Source organism: Pogona vitticeps, chromosome 3, assembly GCF_051106095.1.
Source record: "Pogona vitticeps strain Pit_001003342236 chromosome 3, PviZW2.1, whole genome shotgun sequence".
Classification (NCBI taxonomy): domain Eukaryota; kingdom Metazoa; phylum Chordata; class Lepidosauria; order Squamata; family Agamidae; genus Pogona; species Pogona vitticeps.
This window is the reverse complement of record NC_135785.1, coordinates 43,756,995-43,776,192: the sequence shown is the minus strand read 5'-3', so window position 1 is coordinate 43,776,192 and position 19,198 is coordinate 43,756,995. Positions and strand designations below refer to the sequence as shown.

Below are 19,198 nucleotides of genomic sequence, written 5' to 3'. Positions count from 1 at the left end.
TGGAAACTCACCGTCCAGCGAAGGTCCTCCATAGGGCGGCCATTTTCGCTGCCTGTGCAGCAAGGAATCCGTCCCAGAAAACAGCAGGGGGCCATTTTGTTTACCTGGTGGCCATTTTGAAACCGCTGATCAGCTGTCCGAAAATCATCGTTTTGCGAAGAATCGGTTTCCAAAGCAGGGAACCGATCATCGCAAAGCAAAATTCCCCCATAGGAAACATCATAAAGCGATCGCAAAAGCAATCGCAAAAAGTTCATCGTAATGCGGTTTCGTCAAACGGAGCAATCGTAAAGCGAGGTACCACTGTATTGAAAAATGGGTCTAAAAGGCTACATAAGTGATACAATTTGCTTATTGCAATCTTCCAGAATGATTTAAATTGCCAATCCTTGCTGTAGACATGCTATATTTCTTCATCTTTTTCAAGAGATGAAGTTTATAACCTCATTCATGATAGAATTTTACATCTTTCTTGCTCAACAAAGAAGAGGAGCATAGTATGCCATTCTTAGCATTTCTGACTAGATCATGTTAAAGACTTAAAAGGTGTATACAATATACAAATTCATAAACCACTAGGGAGGCTATAGGCTGTAAAAACCATTTGGGCCATTACAGCAAAAGAACCCTTCTTGCTGATGTATGTTTTGAATGGATCCATATAACAAAAAAATAGTTATGTTATGCCTGCTATATGAAACAGCAAAGCATGTATTTGTGCAGGATTTCTTTCTTTCTTTCTTTCTTTCTTTCTTTCTTTCTTTCTTTCTTTCTTTCTTTCTTTCTTTCTTTCTTTCTTTCTTTCTTTCTTTCTTTCACTGAGCTATTAGCACAAAGTACTATTCTGGGCAGTTTACAACATAATAAAATAAAACACAAAGAAAGAACCATAGTTTGATGAATGAATAAATAAATAAAGTACAATTAACATAACGTAAGGCAAGAGGCATAATATTCCAAGTAGGAGGCAGAGCAAGAGATACATGAATCAGGCAGGGTTGCATTGAAAGATACATAATTTGTCTTATTAATAACAATGCAAAAGAATGGCAGAAGCAAAGAGCATATGTACTATATATATATAATTGCTAGCAGAATACCAATGTCCTTTATTGTATAAATGTTATGTAATTTAGTATTAAGTATATAACTTGTTTCGTGGTGGCCCTGTGGGTTAAACCGCAGAAGCCTCTGTGCTGCAGGGTCAGAAGACCAGCAGTCATAAGATCAAATCCACACGATGGAGTGAGCTCCCGTTGCTTGTCCCAGCTCCTGCCAACCTAGTAGTTCGAAAGCATGTAAATGCAAGTAGATAAATAGGTACCACCACGGTGGGAAAGTAACGGCGTTCTGGGTCTATTCGAGCTGGCCACGTGACAACGGAAACTGTCTACGGACAAACGCTGGCTTGGAAACTGGGATGAGCACCACGCCCTAGAGTTGGACATGATTGGACTAAATGTCAAGGGGAACCTTTACCTATATAACTTGTTTAGGATGGGGTTTGCTTCCCTAGTTTTCTTCTCAAAAACTGAGGCAAAATAAACAGACAAAGCTTAGTCAGAGGGATTCTGACTTTTTTTTACAGTCGGTGTGGAAGATCTGACACTTTCTAGGCTCACTTCATCGTGCTGATTCTTACATTTAAAGCCCTAAGCAAATTGTGCCCTGTCCTGTTCTCTATGTACCTCCTTATGCACTCTTTGCTCAGTATCAGAGACCTTCTGTGCCTGCTGGCTGAAATTCAGCAGAGATCTGTCAGAACCTGGGGCTTTTTGCTTGTGGTACACCACAACTCTGAGGGGCTTTGGGGGCCAGATTTCTTTTTCTTTTTTTGTTTGTTTTTCTTTTGGTTTATTAGTTTCAATTGTTGCTGCTTTAGATTGTTGGTTTCTTGCTATGAGTTACTTTATATGTTTATATGTTTATATGTTTTCAGAATATTGAAAAACTTTTTATCATGTATGATATTTCTGTCTTGTCTGTCAGTCAGCTTGAAACACTGTATCTAGTGAGATGAGAAACTAGAGATTAGATTTGAATTTATTCTTTTTCTGTTTAATCAGTTTGTCAGACTGCAATATGTATAGTGTATACACAATATACCAACCCCATTCTCTCCCCCCTCCATTTTCAGTAAAGAAATGAGCAAAGTTTAGCAACCTGGATTTTGCTAATAAATGCACATTTTTAAATATTAATTTTAACCAATTTGTCTTTTCACACCTTCCTTGGCTCTGCTGGATTGCAGACATTATAACTCTGAAATACTGAGAAGTTTGTCTTGCTGTGTTGTAAGTATGTAGCTTACCAGTAGGCTATTGACAGGGCAATTAAGAGGCAAGTCACAATAAAAGTATATGCCACAGTAGTACGTCAGTTCTGTACAGATTGGTTAGAGTAAACTACAAGTCCCAGAAAACATTGAGTTAACCTCTTTACAGAGGCTTAGGTCATTTCCTGTCTCATACTGCTGCCTAGTGTTTCCTGGAGACTAAGGAAAGGTTAGGAATATAGAGTAAAGTACAGTACGTAGCTAAGAATAATCTTGCAGGACATGGCTGGCAATGAAACAAATGCAGGTACAGTCTACAGTGGTTAACATTTTTATGAAAAGCTCTGAGACATTTCAAAAGTGGAGAGTTGGTTTTCATTTGTGCTCCTCTTTGGTGCCTCTTGAGTGATTATGTCGGGTAGAGTTATTGACTGTTGCTCTTTTTTTTAATAAAAGAGATTTTGTTTCAGTAGGGTGTTAGATATGAGCTCAGCAGCTTTCTTTAATGTCCTGTCTGGGGCTCTTTCTTTAATCCTGGGATTGCATCTTCGCTCCTTCCAACTTTCTTCACTGTTGGTACCTTCCAAGTTAGGGTTTTTATTGTGCAATTACCTTGCTGTATTTGTTGAATGGGGGAAGGGTCTCAGAAGTCATTATATTCCTCTTGTAGCCCTCCTATCAAATCCATTGGGGGAAAGGATAGAATAGCTGCACAATGTATTTCAATATTAATAGCACTCCTTCTGGAAGCACCCAATGAGTAGAAGTTAACAAGTAGACAGGAAGATCTTTGTTCAGTTTCCAATTTTATATTTGTGGTGTAGGGAATTAGTAGGGTGTCATTCTCAAAGGTTCAGCACAGGGGAAAAAGCCCTACAGGTTTTCAGTCTAATAAAATTTTGTTCTTCAATCCCCATACCACTTTCTTTCAATTAAGATAGGTGCTTTTGAAAACATTCAAAACATTGTCAGCTCTCTTCTGTTTTTGTGTAGTACAGCTTATTGTCTGCAGAGAAACATCTCAGTAAGACTTCTTGAGAAATGGGTGTGTGAAGCTGATAACTCAGCTACAACTGTTTACACTTGTTCTTAGTAATGTTAATTGTTAACCATCTCAGTGTGTGCTAGTCTACGTATTTACTTCTCCCCAAAATAACTCACTCATATGAATCAAATTACTCTTTTTAAAGCCGGAGAAGCCATACATATTACTGTACTTAAAAGAAAACCATGCAATAACCATGGTAGCCCATCAAAACACAGTTCAGTAAAACAAGGCATTTCATTAAAGACAACATATAGGTAGTATTTGAATGGAATTTGCAGTACAGAAGCTTTTGAGTTGTACAAAATGGTATTTAGTGTGTGTTGTTTACCTAAAGGACTAAGAAAACTGAGGAAATGTAGCCTAAATGCACTGTGCTTCCCCATCTCTTGGTGTTAATGTAATGCATGTGGAAGACCTAGTCATGGCCACTCAACTATATTTTGTTGTTGTAAACGTCCCCTGACACAGCTTTCATGCTGTTCAACGAGGCAGTCCTTTTTCCCCCCCAAGACTTTTAAAAGTATTTATAATCCTTAGGATTATCTAAAGTTTTCTCATAGCTTCCTTGTGTACATTGCTGTTGCCCAATTTGGCTTTATGCATGGGTAGATTTGAATCCATGTTCTCATCTATGGTGGTTTTAGGTGACATGGCTCCCAAAAGAAAAGCAGGTATTGTAGGCTGTTGTTGCACTCTCAGGGATACTTATTTTTGGGTGGATGCAATATTACTTTATCCACTAGATGGTAGCAGAAAACAAGTCTTCAGCCTGATAGTCACACATTTTCCTGTTTATATTTGCTAAACTGCTAGAATCTTGTCCATGAAAAGTTGTGATATAATAATGTCAGTCTCTAAAGCCTAGGTCCAGTTACTAAATCTAACTAGACCAAATTCATTGAATTAGTGCAATTTCTATAAAACCTGACTTACCAGTTAGCAATTAATGCAAAGGGAATAGTACTCTAATGCCATTTTAAAGTTAAGATGGTTTTTAATTTTTGTTGTTTAGTCATTAAGTCATGTCTGACTCTTCATGACCCCATGGATCAGAGCACGCTAGGCCCTCCTCTCTTCCACTGCCTCCCGGAATTTGGTCAAATTCACGTTGGTAGCTTCAGTGACACTGTCCAACCATCTCTGTCCTCTTTTATGAGATGGCCAAAATATTGGAGCCTCAGCTTAAGGTTCTGTCCTTCCAGTGAGCACTCAGGGTTGATTTCCTTCAGAATGGATAGGTTTGTTCTCCTTGCAGTCCAGGGGACTCTCAAGAGCCTCCTCCAGCACCACAATTCAAAAGCATCAATACTTCAGCAGTCAGCCTTCTTTATGGTCCAGTTCTCACTTCCATACATAGTTACTGAAAAAACATAGCTTTGACTATGTGGCTCTTTACCTGATTTTAATTATTCAATTGTATTTTAACTAGTATATAGTTTATTTGTTTTTTAATGTTTAACTTATCATGTTTTTAATTCTGTTCTTTTAATATTGTAAGCTGCCCTGGGTCCCCTTGTTGGGTGAAAGACGGCCTGTGATTCAGTCAATCAAAGAAACAAATGGAGACTATTAAATGTCAAAACATGCCACAAGATTCTTTGTTAGATAACCCATATAGGGACCTTTGCTGAAACCTCAGTATGAGATTTTACTAAATGCATGTAAATTTTAGTATGTAGTACATACTGACTCTCTGCAGCCAAAGATGGAGAAGCTCTATACAGTCAGCAAAAACAAGACCTGGAGCTGATTGTGGCTCTGATCATCAGCTTCTCATAGCAAAACTCAAGCTTAAACTGAAGAAACTAAGGAAAACCAGTGGGCTAGTCAGGTATAATCTAAACCAAATCCCTTATGGATATGCAGTGGAAGAGAAGAACAGATCTAAGGAACTCGGTTTGGTGGACAGAGTGCCTGAAGAACTTTGGACGGAGGCTCTTAACATTGTACAGGAAGCAGCAACAAAAACCATCCGAAAGAAAAGGAAATGCGAGAAAGCAAAGTGGCTGTCCAAGGAGGCCTTAGAAATAGCAGAGAAGAGAAGGGAAACAAAATGCAAGGGAGATAGGGAAAGCTACAGAAAATTGAATGCAGATTTCCAAACACTAGCAAGGAGAGACAAGAGAGCCTTCTTAAATGAACAGTGCAAAGATATAGAGGAAAATAATAGAAAGGGAAAAACCAGAGATCTGTTCAAGGAAATTAGAGATATTAAAGGACAATTTTGTGCAAAGGTGGACATGATAAAGGACAAAAATGGTAGGGACTTCACAGAAGCAGAAGACATCAAGAAGAGGTGGCAAGAATACACACAGGAATTATACCAGAAAAATCTGGATGTCCCGGACAACCCAGATAATGTGGTTGCTGACCTTGAGCCATACATCCTGGAGAGTGAAGTCAAGTGGGCCTTAGAAAGCATGGCTAACAACAAGGCCAGTGGAGGGGATGGCATTCCAGTTGAACTGTTTAAAATCTTAAAAGGTGATGCTGTTAAGGTGCTACACTCAGTATGCCAGAAAGTTTGGAAAACTCAGCAGTGGCCAGAGGATTGGGAAAAAAATCATTCTACATCCCAATCCCAAAGAAGGGCAGTGCCAAAGAATGCTCTAACTACCGTACAATTGCACTCATTTCCCACGCTCGCAAGGTTATGCTTAAAATCCTACAAGGTAGGCTTCAGCAGTATGTGGACTGAGAACTCCCAGAAGTACAAGCTGGATTTCGAAGGGGCTTTTATCGGTTTTCCTAAGTTACTGTGAACCATATTTTCTGTTTCCTTATCCTCTTTCTTTTGAATGCTACAAACATAATTTCAGCCAGTATTTTTAATGATTAATAAATAATTTGGTTTATTCACTTTATAAATTACTAACCAGTCTCACCCCAGGTATAACAATATTCAGTTCTTAAAAAAATAAACAAAAAAACCCCACCACCTCTTGTTTATGAATGAGAGATATTGTGTTTCTGTATCCACAATTCAGAAAGCCAGAAAATATCTCAATATTGCTGCACAATATCATGTCTGGATTGCCAGCAGAAAAAAGGATGCCAAGCTTTGCATAGCAAAGGGCAGCCTGAATGTTGGCAGCACCAATGGCAGCACTCTAGATGGTCTAGAGCAGTGGTCCCCAACCTTTTTGACATTGCGGACTGGTTAGGGGAGGACGGGGTCCATGTGCGGGGAAAGCGGGGCACGCCCATGCACTTGTGCACATGCGTGAAGGGGTGGGGTGCACTTGCATGGATGCACATAAACTCACGCATGCGTGAAGGGGCAGGGCGCTTGGAGGGGCGCGTGCACACACTTGCATGCATGCATGAAGGGGCGGGGGTGCTCGGGTGGATGCGGACGCACTCGTGTGCATGCCCGCATGAGCTGTGCGGGGGGGAGTGCGTGCGGGGGGGAATCTGTTTCTGTGGCCCAGTCTGGCCCAGGCCACAGACAGGCACAGGGCTGCGGACCGGGGCTTGGGGACCCCTGGTCTACAGAATACCCGCTTCTGCTCACCATTCAAAAAGTGACACCCCGCAAGGGACAATCCCAGAAGCTTAAATAACTGAGAATCTAGAATTCTTGCTAGTCTACAGCAGATCTCTCTGAAATCTCCATTCTGCCCACTCGTGATCTGGAGGCAGGGAGATGGTACAATTTAAGCTTTCTTTTAAAATAATCCTAGTTTTTGTTATTTAAAGTAGGACATGGTAAAAGTTTTAAAAGGAAACATAATTTTGTGGTAAACAAAAATAATGTACTTTTGTACAGAAATAGCCTTGTAAAGTCATAAAGATTAGGAGACTGGACAGTGGTCAAACTTTATCAGAACATTGACTGTTGTATGTCTACATTATATACAGGATCTATCATTCTGCAATGCTGTGGGCCATGTTACATAAAAATCTTCATGCCATACTTATAAAGTATGTAAATCCTTTTGTTAGGAAGCATTTTACCCATTCAAATGAGAAACTATTATATGGGTGAGTGGGGCTTTTTTCAGTACATTATTCCCCTCCATTTCGAATTTTTCCACTAGTTTTGAAGGCAAGCATCTTTTTCATGATTTTTATTTCTTGGCTTTTGCATCTCTTGCTTCACTCCTGGTGAGGTGTTGTAGGAATACAGAAATAAATATTTCTCTCTAAAAGTCACCAGATTACATTGGCTCCTATGAAGGCTGTGTGTTAAACAGTCGACAGTTCCTCTCCCTGACGGAATCACTTCTTTATTATTAAGCTTATGCCTGGTTTGGAGATGTGCAAACAAAGAAGAAAGGGGAGGGATCATGTTGCACAAGTGGAGGAGGCTATGCATTAGTAGCCAAGCATTCTGCAATGTGTAGGCATTGTATAAAACCATGATTTAACATTAATGCCTGAAACAGTCCTTGGTGGTTGTGGGCAGGGGTTTTTGGTCCAATTCCTCTGAACAAAAACGTTTACGACACTACATTGGCTCTTACAAGTGTCAGAGCTGATGTGGCCTAGTAAGCTTTGCTTCCTTTGTCCTTTGCTTCTCCTGGCCAGCTTCAACTATAATTATGCAGAGTGTTTTATGGCATCTAAAAATGCAATCAAACAGCAACAATAAAGATCACATCAGAAAGCATTGCTTTACTGGGTGCAATCTTGAAAACAACTCTTAGAGCAATCCTGCTATCTAAATGCAACCCAGTCACTCCAGCAGATTCCAAAAAAATCAGCAGACCTGCCACTGAACCAAAAAGCTCTGGATTGGGCCTGAAGCAGGATCATGGTCTTGTGTGTGTTGTCTGGCTGCTGGCAAATTAAGCAAATCAGACCATGCTGTAGATACAGCCAAAAGTGATATAAATAACTGTCTGCATCCTAAATCTGGCAACCAGCAGTTTTAAGTATATTGCCTCTTGTGTGTATCAGTAGAATACAGTGGTTTTTTTTCCTGCCTTACAGCATCATTTTTCATACTTACCTTTTTTAAAAGCCTGTCCTTAATTTCTCAAGAACCTAGACAAAACACTGCATGCTTTTTATCAAGCAGGGTGCTTTGTGCGCTGATTGGCGAGAACTCTACTGGTGTTCACATAAAGTTTGTGTGACTTGTTGCACCAAAGTGCTAGGGTGTACCTTGTTTATTTAGTCCTTCATTAGCTGTGGCAATTTACGCAAGCTACAAGTGAATACTGGCAGGACTCTGCCCCCTATTTTTTTTAAATTAATTTCCTAATGTATAACTTAGAAGAAAGCGCACGAGCACTTTTGAGTTTGCTAAATAGCTGCAACTCGTCTGAAAGCTGGTAAGAAAGCATGAATTTGATGTCTTTTGCAAGGCAGTGCCACATGTGGTGATCCCTGGTTGCTTAGTAGTTTTATGCCTAATGACTTACTTTTGATTAGTACTGATTAGAGATGGCCGTGAACTGCTGGTTTGGTGGCTTGTGCCAATTCGTTCAGTGGCGGAACAGGTGTTTGCTGCTCCCCAGCCTTGCCTGTTGAGTGGGCAACTGCTGGAGGAGGCAGGACTGGGAAGTTCCAAACATCTGTTCAGCCACTATACGAACTGGCACAAACCGCTGAATCAGCAGTTTATGGCCATCTCTAGTACTGATTATGAGATTAAATGCTTACCTTCTTGTTAGTCAATTTTTTTTGTTTGTTAATCATAGGCCAAACTATGTTTTACCCAGGAATTCTATGATTTGTTTTTCAGTCTCTAGACTGTTCCAGACATCTTTCCTTGAAAACATGGGAGCAGGAGTAGAATTTCAGATCTCCACTGCTGGGCAGTTTTGACTGTTACTATTTTTTTCAACTGAAATATATGTATCCTGAACATTTTTCCCTGTTTAGGAAAAACCAGTATTTCTCTCCCTGTTTCTTCCCACCATCATGTTCAAGAATATGGAAGGCAGACTGTTGATTTTTGTTTTGGAAATTATAATAATAATAAATGTTTTATTATGGTCATTGACCAGCAAAAGTTTTGGAAATTAACTTGAAGGAAAAGGTGTGAAGGAGGGAATATTCCTTTTACCCAGGTCCCCCTGCTTCACTCAGAGTTTTTCTCTGTAACAGCTTCTGATCAGGAAGGCCAGAGAGTCAGCATGCAGCTGTCTGCTAAAAACTGTTTTCTCCTGTCTCCTACCCTTTTTGTGATACAGAAATTTTATTTTGTTTTTCAGATTATCTAATCTGAAAGTTTGCATGTAGGCAAGAAAACCAGAAAACCATACACATATATACACTAGATATGGGTGTGAAAGAGAGAAGGTGGTTGCTTAAAGAGCAACAAATGAAATGCAAGGTGCTCCAAAGACATTTACAAGCAACTATGGCCATTAAATGCCAACATATTGATTTGACCTAATGATCAATCTTGAAGACATGAAATCTAATTTTAGTTGCCAGAAAATCTGCTTCAGTTTGATATTCTCAGTGTGATATTCTCTCTTTCCATAGAAACCCCACAGCTGAACCCTGTGATTGAGCCTCTCTCCTGGATGCTGGGCACCTGGCTGTCCGACCCACCAGGAGATGGTACTTTCCCTACAATGAAGCCCTTTCAATACCTCGAAGAAGTGCACATCTCTCATGTAGGCCAGCCCATGCTGAATTTCTCGTGAGTTTTCTTATTTTAGAGCACTTTTGAGATGAGTATGCCTTAAATACTCTGTTTCTTATTTTATACTGTCTGAGTGATGTACAAAAGAAGGAAAGAAATGAAAACACAATCATTATAAAGACAACATTCTTGAAAATATAAAACAATATTTTGAAACAACCGCCTCACAAATTAAGTGTCTTTCTCAAGACTTAAGCAGCCATAAAATCACAGATGTATAGACCCTTGAATAATTCAGGTTTTTTAGGCATGACTAGTAAACAAATAGCGACATAATTATTTTTAAAACTCTTGATTTTGCATTTTACCTGTTTCTCAGTTTCCTCTAAAATCTCTGATCCTATCTGTACCAAGAAATCATTCCCTTAAGACTGAATATTGTAAAAACTAATGATTATTCTTTAAAACAGGGACAGACTACTCAATGTGTGGGAAGATATACATACATATATACATACATCCCCCCTTAAACATACATGTTTTTAATAATGCATTAATAGGGTCATAATTTATTTCATTTTGTATTTTTAAAATATATTAAATAATTTCTTTTGAAAAATCATTCTTAAACTGCATTCCAAGCATAATTAATTAATGCACACATAATTAGGAAATTAATTTAAGGTTTCAGCTGTTTTTCCATTATAGGAATGGCATTGCTTGATAACCAAGATCATCCTTAGTTCATCAGATGTTTACTAATCCCTGCGTTTTAAAAAATGTGTTATTAAAACTCAAAACACTAGCACATACTTTGCTGAGACAGTGAGAAACAGCAGCCCCAGCATGGAAGAATTCCACCTCTGAATCTCCTAAGCATGGAGAGGGAATGAAGCAGGCAGTATCCAGTTAGGCAGGCAGGCAATCTCAGTCTGGCAAGTACAGTTGGAAGATTGAAGATTTTTTAAAACAACCAAGTTAAATAACTTCATCTTCAAACTGTTTAAGAAAATTGTTGTAGAATGGTTAAATAAATGGTTAAACACAATCACAACCAAAGAAGCTACATGCAATGGTGGTTGTAGGTTTTTCAGGCTGTTTGGCCGTGTTCTGAAGGTTTTTCTACCTAATGTTTCGCCAGTCTCTGTGGCCAGCATCTTCAGAGGGCAGGAGTCAGAACTCTGTCTACATGCAAGTTCTGCTGCCGATTTTCTGTGGTTATTTTTTAACTCGGTATTTTGTTGTTTAGTCATTAAGTCATGTCCAACTCTTTGTGACCCCATGGACCAGAACACGCCAGGCCCTCCTTGTAAAGGATAGCAAAATGTTTTGGAGGCCACATGCAGCCTGAAGACCTTACTTTGCCTAGCCCCACTTTAAAAAGTGGTCACATTAATGTACATTGGAAAGCACTAGGTTGCATGAGTATCCTAGCTATAAATCACTTTTGCTGAGTTACTCAGTTGAGATACAGATTTACACTAATGGGGGAAACTGAGTCCAGTAAACTAGCTTGAGGGGGCAAGGTTGGGTTTTAAAATAACACTTGATTTGGCCTTTAAAACTATTAGAGTCTGAACTGAGAAGCTGCTTATGCTTTGGAAGAAAGGCAGTCTAGGAAACTATTCAGTAGTATAAATCTGGAGATGGACCAGTGAGGTTGTGGTGGAAAATTTATCTTGGCAGTCTTTGGATCGATTGTGTGTGGAACCAGCACACTTTGGCAGTTTAATTGTTTAAGAATTGGGTCAAAGGGTCAAGAGAAATTCCAGCAAAATACCTAAACAGGGCATTCTATCATATTGCTCTGTATAGACTCATACAGTTCTGTGTTTCTTTGTGCAGTTAGCCAGGCAAACTTTTAGGGGCACAGTCAAAAGCATTGTACAAAATATCAGATAAAGAAAAATGTGACCAATGCATTGTCTTCAGTCATCTAGGAAAAACAATTCAAAAAATGTCTATTCTTAAATGGGCTTCAGTTTTACTATTTGTGGAGAAGATGTATGGAAATACAGCTCGTATTCCCTTCATGCAAATAGCATAAAAACAGCTGAGTGATTTCGCGAAGGCTTTCATGGCCAGGATCTAATGGTTGTTGTGGGTTTTTTGGGCTCTTTGGCCGTGTTCTGGAGGTTGTTCTTCCTAACGTTTCGCCAGTCTCTGTGGCCGGCATCTTCAGAGGACAGCACTCTGTGCTCTGGTGTAGTTGGTTTGGGAGTGCAGTATTATTATTGTGCACAACAACCAGCTGAGTGATTTCTAGCTTATGTGATGTATTTGTTTGCCAAGGCTTGGTAATTTTAACATCCTCATATTTTAACAGATTCAATGCCTTCCATCCAGACACCAGAAAGCCAATGCATCGAGAATGTGGATTTATCCGCATCAAACCTGACACTAATAAGGTGGCCTTCATCAGTGCTCAGAACACAGGTACAAGCCTAATTATATTAGTTTCTTCTTTAATCTCTGTTTTAAATCAGGGTTTCCTGAAAGATGTTGAAAAGTAATTTGTTGCCTACTTCTTTGTCTTACTATCAACCAGTATTACAGTTTTATGAAACAGATGAACGAAATTGATTGTACTTTGCCCTATAATGAGAAGATATGACTCACTGTAAAAGACAATAATAGCAGGAAAAGCAGAAGGCAGTAACAAAAGAGGAAGACCTGAATATGGCCTTGAGTTTGCAAGTCTCAACTGGGCTGTAAATGACAGGATGTTCTGGAGGTTGTTCATTCATAGGTCATGGCTGCACTTGCCATAAGTCAAATGAAACCTGACAGGACATAACTATAACAGTACTATTTTAGGTATCATAGTTTTATGAATCTTAGTGGTATTAAAATCTTCTTTTCTTGATCTAGGTTTGGTGGAGGTGGAAGAGGGAGAAGTAAATGGACAGGAGCTCTCTATAGCATCTCACTCTGTAGCAAGGATCTCCTTTGCTAAGAAACCCCATGTAGAGCAAGTGAGTATGCTTATGTATAGTCTAGTTGCTTCATAACTATGCAGGATATGTACCCAATACGCTAATGCCCATCTAAAGAGATACATTGGTAACTTGTTGACAGCTACAAGAAGAGGATTAGTGCCTTGTTTGCTTGGTCGCTATGGGAGAATGGTGCTGCCACCCAAGTATAGTTCTGTTCTACAGACCTTAGCCTAGCTTCTTCCCAATAGTAGTGTTTCGGAGCTCTTTAGCAATTCAGAAGAGGACAAATACTGTGGTACTTAGAACAAGACTTCCCTTCCATCTAGGAACTTGCATTGGAGCTATGCACAAAATTCATAAAAGATTATCCTGAGCTGGTAAGTTGGCAGTGCATGCACACCTAAATGGTATTTTAGCTGCACAGGCACCCCTATCTACCAGGTGAAGTTAGGGAATTCTGAAAGCTGGAGAAATAGCTATGAAATTCTGTCTCTGGCAATTCATTTAAATCAGATTGATTACTGTCCACATGATAACACAAGGTAGACTGGTCAAATATCTGATTTAGAGCTTCACAGTCAGGATACCACCACTGAGAAGGCCGTGCTAGAAGCAACAGCCCCATGGGCCAAACTCTTTAAAGGAATCACAGGGGACGTGCCTGTAATGGGCTCAACACCACTGTCTTGATCACTTTAATTTATGACAGGATATTAGCAACTAATTTATTGTAATCTAAAATCCTACACATTGTCTTTACAAGAAGTGGTGCATCACTGCTTCACAAATAGCTGCAGATACACACTACCCGTGCACACTGGAGGTATTTTCCTCTATTCACCTAGTCAACCCATCCTCATAGATTTCAGAAGCCAAGAAGAGCAGAGATCAAGAGGATGTGTTACCAGCCTAACCCAAAATCACATGACTGTTATGATGTATTTTTGAGATATTTAAATTAAAGCAGCCACAGGATTCCTGAGGGCAAATTTTTCTCTCCTATGTCATGTAATACAAACCATTGACTTACTGTGTGGTTTAATTGGAATGTGATAGGATAGCATTGATATGGCCAAGATATACAATGAGAAGCAGAGTGGTGTCATGGGAAGCAGAATTAATGTTAACAGTTCATAGCTCTGTGTCTAGCCAGGAAGGAGAAATATGCACTTGTACAGCCTCTGGCTGTCTTAAATCAGGTAGCTCAAACAGGTTTCCAAACAGAAATACAGTGGTGCTTCGCTAGACAATTACCTCACAAAATGGTAAATTTGCAAGACGATGGGTTTTTGCGATTGCTATAGCGCTTCGCAAAACGGTTTTCCCTATAGGCAATTTTTGCTAGACGATGTTTCAGTCCGTGCTTCGCAATATGTTTTTTTTTTTCGGGACAGTTTTTCGCAAGATGACAATTTTGACAGCTGGGTCTGCGCTTCGCAAAACTTTTTTTAAGGGATGGTTTTTCGCAAGACAGCAATTTTGACAGCTGGGTCCGCACTTCGCAAAACAGTTTTCCTATGGGCGATTTTTGCGATATGACGATTTTTTTCCCCATTGGAACGCATTTAATAGATTTCAATGCATTCCAATGGGAAACTGCATTTCGCAAGACAATGTTTTTGCAAGACAGCGATTTTTGCAGAATGAATTAACATTGTCTTGCGAGGCACCACTGTATGGCTGTCTGCCCTCAGCAGGTCTCTCAGTATTGAAGACGATAGCAAAACTGATCTCTTTTAGCCTGTTTACTATATTGGGCTGATGAAGCGGATACATGTATCTGAATGTTTGCACCTCTTTCTCTTCTTTGTGTTAGAATGGTGCTTCCTAATCTTGGGTAGCCCAATTATTCTTGGATTGCAACTCCCAGAAACCCTGAGCAGCATACCTGGTGATGAAGGCTTCTGGAATATGCATTAATTATCATTAATGGTATATTTATTAAAGAAACCAGAAGTCTTTTATCCATAGACTGCAGGAGAGAAACTAAAGTCATAGCATACTGTAGCTGCATACGATGTCCTTCCATTCAGTTCTAACATAAAGTTGAGAGCAAATTATCACATTTCAACCCTGGCCAAGGTGAATAAGATAAGAAGGGTCTAGACTTCTTACAGACCCATTAGACCCATTTTGGCACTGTTCCTTTTGACACTGCTCAATTCACTGTTACAGAGAGTGAAGTTAGTATCTTTCTCACACATTTCTCTACCGCGTGTTAGCTCTTGAGGTTTTCTCAGGTGTTTTGCTGCTCTTGTTCTGTTTTTCCTACCAAGTGCTCAGTAGAGAAAAATGGCACAGATCCCACAGTAGAATGAAATATTGGGGGGGGGGGGGGGACACCAACACCAAAACAGAACAGTTTGTTGAAAGTTCATTTTGTGGCCATTCTCATGAATGCAAGACTTTATTGTGTTCCTTTTAATCTAAAGAATATGTTTGCTCTGCTAAGCTCTCTTGCAAAGAGAACAAATACTTCCTGGTGAGGAATAATACCTTAGATCTTGAGCATTGCTGTCTGTCATTTGGCAAAAGCATATATCAAAAGAGCAATATACTTTGCAGATCTCTAATTTCATCCATGCACGGAGTCTCTACATTGATTGTGGATTGCAGTTACTGCATGCATAATTGCTCTGGCCAATTCATCATGTGGTGCCATCTTTTTGATAACAGGTCTCCCTGTAGTAACTAGGCTCGTCACCAAATAACACATACAGCCTGTGGTGGCCCTAGTAAAGTCTTACCAGCCTGGTACAACTTACCATAATGTATATTCAATTGAACTAGTCCTCAAGATGAACACAGGGTCACCTCCATTCCACAATGAGGTGGTGGAACAGGAGGTGACCTTATGAAAAAAAAAGGGTCAAAAGTCTGTATCTTTTAATAATTGACTTGAAGAGGAATTCAGCATGTGAACTAGCTGAAGGGAATTAAATTGAGTACTAGAAAAATCTAGAAAATATTAATGGCCAATGTTGGTGAACTCTGATTATTCTATGACTGGAAAAATAAGTCAAAAACTACTAACATTGAATATATGTGGATCTGCATAATAATAGCTCATCATAGTGGCTTAATTTCTGTTGCTTGGCATAAGGGAAATCATTACATCCAGTCTATTTCTAGATGGTAAATAAAACGTCCATGTTGCGATTCTCGGAGACACACGTGCCCACAAATCCAGAGCATACAAAAGATACAGTACTCTTAATATTTATTAAGGTCCTTTGTGTGCTCAGCCTTCCCCGGTTAACTGCCCATCTACAAACACTTTGAGCCTCTAATATTCTTGTTGCTTACTGCTGCCAAATGTATGATACAAAAATAGTTTGTATGTTTTTGTACCATAGAGATAATTTCTTATATAAACTGCTCGCCTGTAGTTTGCAATCAGTAACAGTTTTGACAAAGAAGCAGGAATGATTTTACCTCACACTGCTGTTTGTTTCCTGGTAATTTGTCACAAGATGGTGCTGAAAAAATGTAGCATCGAGAGATATCAAGGTTTGCTGTTATTTAAAAAAAACACTTAGTAAAACAAACTCCCAGAAAAGCAATTTACTGTATATTGGTAAGGAACATATACTGGGACAGCTGTCTATGTAAATGATGGGCTGGCAAAGTCATAGATAGTAGCAAGAAATGTGATTTGAGCAACCATCACTGGAAATGGCTTTTCATTCTGGTTTCAAATAACTATTTTTCTATTTTTGCCAGAAGATCCGCTCTTTTTCCAGAACATTAAGAGCCTTTCCGTACTTATGACCATACAAAATCTGACTTATCTATTAATTATTCTAATGCACTATAAATCCAAGTTAAAGTATGATAAACTTCCCATGACAGTGTGTTCAAGTCTAATGGTTATTGTGGGTTTTTCGGGCTCTTTGGCCGTGTTCTGAAGGTTGTTCTTCCTAATGTTTCGCCAGTGTCTGTGGCCAGCATCTTCAAAGGACAGCACTCTGTCTCTTCATCCACCCAAACACATCAAAAACATAGTCAAATGTTGGAAGTTGCTGTTCAAAACATGTTGTTTGGAAAGTGTGATGAATATCATTGTGTGTTCAAGATTTATCTTTCTAAGTATGAAGATCTTGGTAAATAAAAAAACATTTTAATCTTAATCAGTTCCTAGACCTGGAATAAATAAGGTCCATAGTAACAGGTTTGCTTATTTAGTTTAGATCCTGTTCCATTCCAAAGGCTTTTGAGTGGCTTAAATAGTTACATTTTTAAAATGTTTTTACTGGACAGGAGCTGGTTTAATTCCTAGCACCTCTTTTTCCTCCGGCTCAGTGGTTCTCAACTTTTGGCTTTCCAGAAGTTTTGGACATTGACTCCCAGAATGTGGGCAAACATGAAGGATTCTGAGAGTATAAGTCCAAAACATAGAGGACCAAAGGTTGAGAGCTACTGTCTAGCTGGTAACCGGGCCGTTTTTTCCTGGAGGATTTCTAGAATCACAAGAAAACTGTGTGGTTCTTGCTGGGTGGAGAAGAGCATATTCCCAGCAGCTGCTGGTGTTCTAGTCCAGTGGTTCTTAACCTTGGGTTACTCAGGTGTTTTTGAACTGCAACTCCCAGAAACCCCAGCCAGCACAGCTAGTGGTGAAGGCTTCTGGGAGTTGCAGTCCAAAAACACCTGAGTAACCCAAAGTTAAGAACCACTGTTCTAGTCAATGTATGGGGAGTAAGAGAAGAGGCATCAGAGTAGCATAATACTTTCTTTTCCTTTATCTTCAGCTAGCAGTTTCTGAGTAGTTATATATATTAAAATGGTAATTTTCAATTATTTGTTTTTAAGAGGGGGAAGGTAGTTCATTCTATAGACGTCTTCATATAGATAAGAAATACATTTGACTCGGTGTCTTTTCTCATAAGATATGGTTCCTGTGATTTCTGAGTTAGCTTTAGCTGTATTAATTGATTTGGTTTTTTTTATTAATTAGGTTTTTTTGTTATGATTGCTCTGTACTGAATAATTCTTTCTATTATTTTGAACAGTCACACTCAGTGAAAGAAGCTTTGGCTATGTTTCTTGGGCAGGGTTCCTACAGGCTTGGATATTTTATTTCCACTCTCCTTTCCAAAGGATGGTAACTATGGCAAAAGAGCAAAGGGGACTGACTAACATACACAGTGACTTGATTTATGTACAGAAATCTTTCAGTAACATAAATGGAAGGGCCTTGTTGCAGAGGATCGCCAAGCTGTGCTCCGATGAGGCAAACTCGCTGCATGGTCACAGTCTGTGTGGGGCCAGGTCCTGCTACTGAATCCTAAATTATTCTCTTTACCCTCTCCTTTAATGCTATTTCTCAGTGTATTTTACTTCTATTATGGATTTCCCTTTGGATTTTCTTACTTCGTTTAAATCTGGCTTAGCAAATCAGGAACAGGAGCAGTTTTTGGATGAGGTACGAGTATGATGCTGAGTAAGAAGGTCACAAACATTTGTCAGCTTGTTTGTTTTCTTTTACTGTTTTGGTATTTGTGTGTGTTTGTGTTTCCATTTTGAATTCCGTTGAAAGGTTGAGCCATTTCTATTTTTAAGGGTGCCTATGTCTTCTGTCAGTCCAGTCAGTTCTTTTCAGACTACAGTGCCCAGAGTCATACACACACTTTTTGGACTAGAATTCCCAGAATTTTGTATCCAGTATTCCTTTTTCTTTCTTTCTTTCTTTTTTAGCTCTTCCTCAGCTCTACAGAGGGCAGGATCCTGATGTACAGCATGGACAGAATTCTTGTGAAATAACAGCTTCTCCATTTTTCTTCCAGTAATTTATCTTTTGTTGAATTTATGGAGAATGCCATTTGTCCCAAAATAACATTCTGTATTTAGAGAAAAGGAGGAATTAAGTAATGGTTCATATTTTGTCTGTGCTTTTTTGTGATGGAAAATTTACTTTTCAGTTCTGAGGAAGGAGTTGAATTTGCCCAGCCCCTTTCTTCCTGGTTTAATTCACTGCTGATTTCATTCTTGAAATATAAACAGGATCAGATAATAAACCATTTTTTTTATTTCTCCTCTTAGATTACTAGGAAATTCAGGCTCAATTCAGATGGGAAACTAGAACAGACTGTCTGCATGGGAACCACTACACAGCCAATGACTCAGCACCTTCACATCACCTATAAGAAAGTAACTCCTTAAAAAGGGGGAATTCCTTCACCACAGAGGCACTGAAGCCAAAAAAAAGACTCTGGGTGGAGAGGATGGTGGAGGGAACAGATGCAGCTTAAAAGCATAACACAGTGATTTTGCATCTTCACTGCCCATTTCACTCCTGACAAGGAAATTGCAGTTGCTGAAGGAGTCTATTCTGATGTTTCTGTAATGGTAGACTTAAAAAAAAACTAAAGCCAATAAAAAGCCTTTATTTTTAA

The 19,198-nt window shown here is 39.2% G+C and overlaps 1 protein-coding gene across 4 annotated transcripts in view; it reads left to right on the top strand.

Annotated features, from left to right (window-relative positions):
- The window catches only part of THAP4 (THAP domain containing 4), a 26,301-nt gene extending 7,103 nt beyond the window's left edge, over window positions 1-19,198 (top strand). For 3 of the 4 annotated variants that reach the window (XM_020786326.3, XM_020786327.3, XM_078389256.1), the window contains exons 3-6: window positions 9,765-9,924; window positions 12,194-12,303; window positions 12,739-12,842; window positions 18,846-19,198. In XM_020786326.3, coding sequence (XP_020641985.2) covers window positions 9,765-9,924; window positions 12,194-12,303; window positions 12,739-12,842; window positions 18,846-18,965 — 494 coding nt within the window. In that variant the 3' untranslated portion in view covers window positions 18,966-19,198. Of the gene's footprint in view, window positions 1-2,453; window positions 2,583-9,764; window positions 9,925-12,193; window positions 12,304-12,738; window positions 12,843-18,845 lie in introns of those variants that run through there. The other variant, XM_020786331.3, reaches the window with a different exon arrangement.